This window comes from Haliaeetus leucocephalus, unplaced genomic scaffold, assembly GCF_000737465.1.
Source record: "Haliaeetus leucocephalus isolate CR32 unplaced genomic scaffold, Haliaeetus_leucocephalus-4.0 Scaffold227, whole genome shotgun sequence".
NCBI classification, from domain to species: domain Eukaryota; kingdom Metazoa; phylum Chordata; class Aves; order Accipitriformes; family Accipitridae; genus Haliaeetus; species Haliaeetus leucocephalus.
Window position 1 is genome coordinate 533,531 of NW_010972663.1, and position 906 is coordinate 534,436.

The 906-nt window shown below is 62.8% G+C and overlaps 2 protein-coding genes across 5 annotated transcripts in view; both read left to right on the forward strand.

The window, feature by feature from the left end:
- Positions 1–223, forward strand: part of RELB (v-rel avian reticuloendotheliosis viral oncogene homolog B) — a 6,698-nt gene extending 6,475 nt beyond the window's left edge. The window contains exon 12 of the mRNA XM_010567204.1: positions 208–223. Coding sequence (XP_010565506.1) covers positions 208–223 — 16 coding nt within the window. The remainder of the gene's footprint in view (positions 1–207) is intronic.
- The window catches only part of CLASRP (CLK4-associating serine/arginine rich protein), a 9,243-nt gene continuing 8,493 nt past the window's right edge, over positions 157–906 (forward strand). For all 4 annotated transcript variants that reach the window (XM_010567165.1, XM_010567164.1, XM_010567167.1 and 1 more), the window contains exon 1: positions 157–333. In XM_010567165.1, the coding sequence (XP_010565467.1) occupies positions 235–333 (99 nt within the window). In that variant the 5' untranslated portion in view covers positions 157–234. The remainder of the gene's footprint in view (positions 334–906) is intronic.

A 906-nucleotide genomic window follows, 5' to 3' on the forward strand; every position in this document is an offset into this window, starting at 1 on the left:
GGGGGTGCCCGGTGCTCCCTTCCCCATCACCCATGGGTGCTCCCATGTCCCTGCCAGGTGTCCCTTACCCACCACGTCTGTGTCGTCGTCGTCCCCCTAAAGTCTCTCCGCGTCCCCTAACGCAGCCCTCCACCCTCAGGTGGGGAACAGCTCCTCTTCCTCCTCGGTGCCCAGTGGGAGCCCCCCCCTCCTCCCCCTGCCCCCCAGGCTCGGTGACATCTAGGGGACGCCAGGATGTGGCACGAAGCCCGCAAGCACGAGCGCAAGCTGCGAGGGATGATGGTGGACTACAAGAAGCGTGCGGAACGCCGTAGGGAATACTACGAAAAGATCGTGAGTGGCCCCGACTTCATCCCCTCCTTGGGGACAGCAGTGGCCCTCTACCATCCCTGGATGGGCCCTGATCTGGGGCGTGCCTGGGGTGTTTGGGAACTACCTGGGTGCTTCGCGGCTTGTTTTTGGGGTGGAAGAGGGATGGATGAAGGAGCTGCGGCGCTTGCTGCTGCCTGCCTTCCCTTGGAGACCCCACTGGGGATGTCCCTGGGTGGGCACCCTAAATCCACACAAGCAAAACTGCCTCCCTTTCAGGTCCCCTTTTTCCCCAAGGCTCAGGGCTCCCGCTCTTCCTTTTCTCTGAGAGTTCCACTTCCCCTTTTCCCCAAGACTCCCACTGTCCCCTTCTCCCCAGGGTTTGGGGCTCCTGCTCCCCCTTTTTTCCGAGGCTTGGGGTTCCCACTCCCCCTTTTCCCCACGGCTCAGGGCTCCTGCTCCCTGCTTTTTTCCAAGGCTGTCGCTCACCCTTTTGCCTGAGACTCCCACTCCCCTTGTCATGGTTTAACCCCAGCCAGCAACTAAGCACCACGCAGCCGTACACTCACTTCCCCCCCCCCCCCCCCGGGGGGTGGG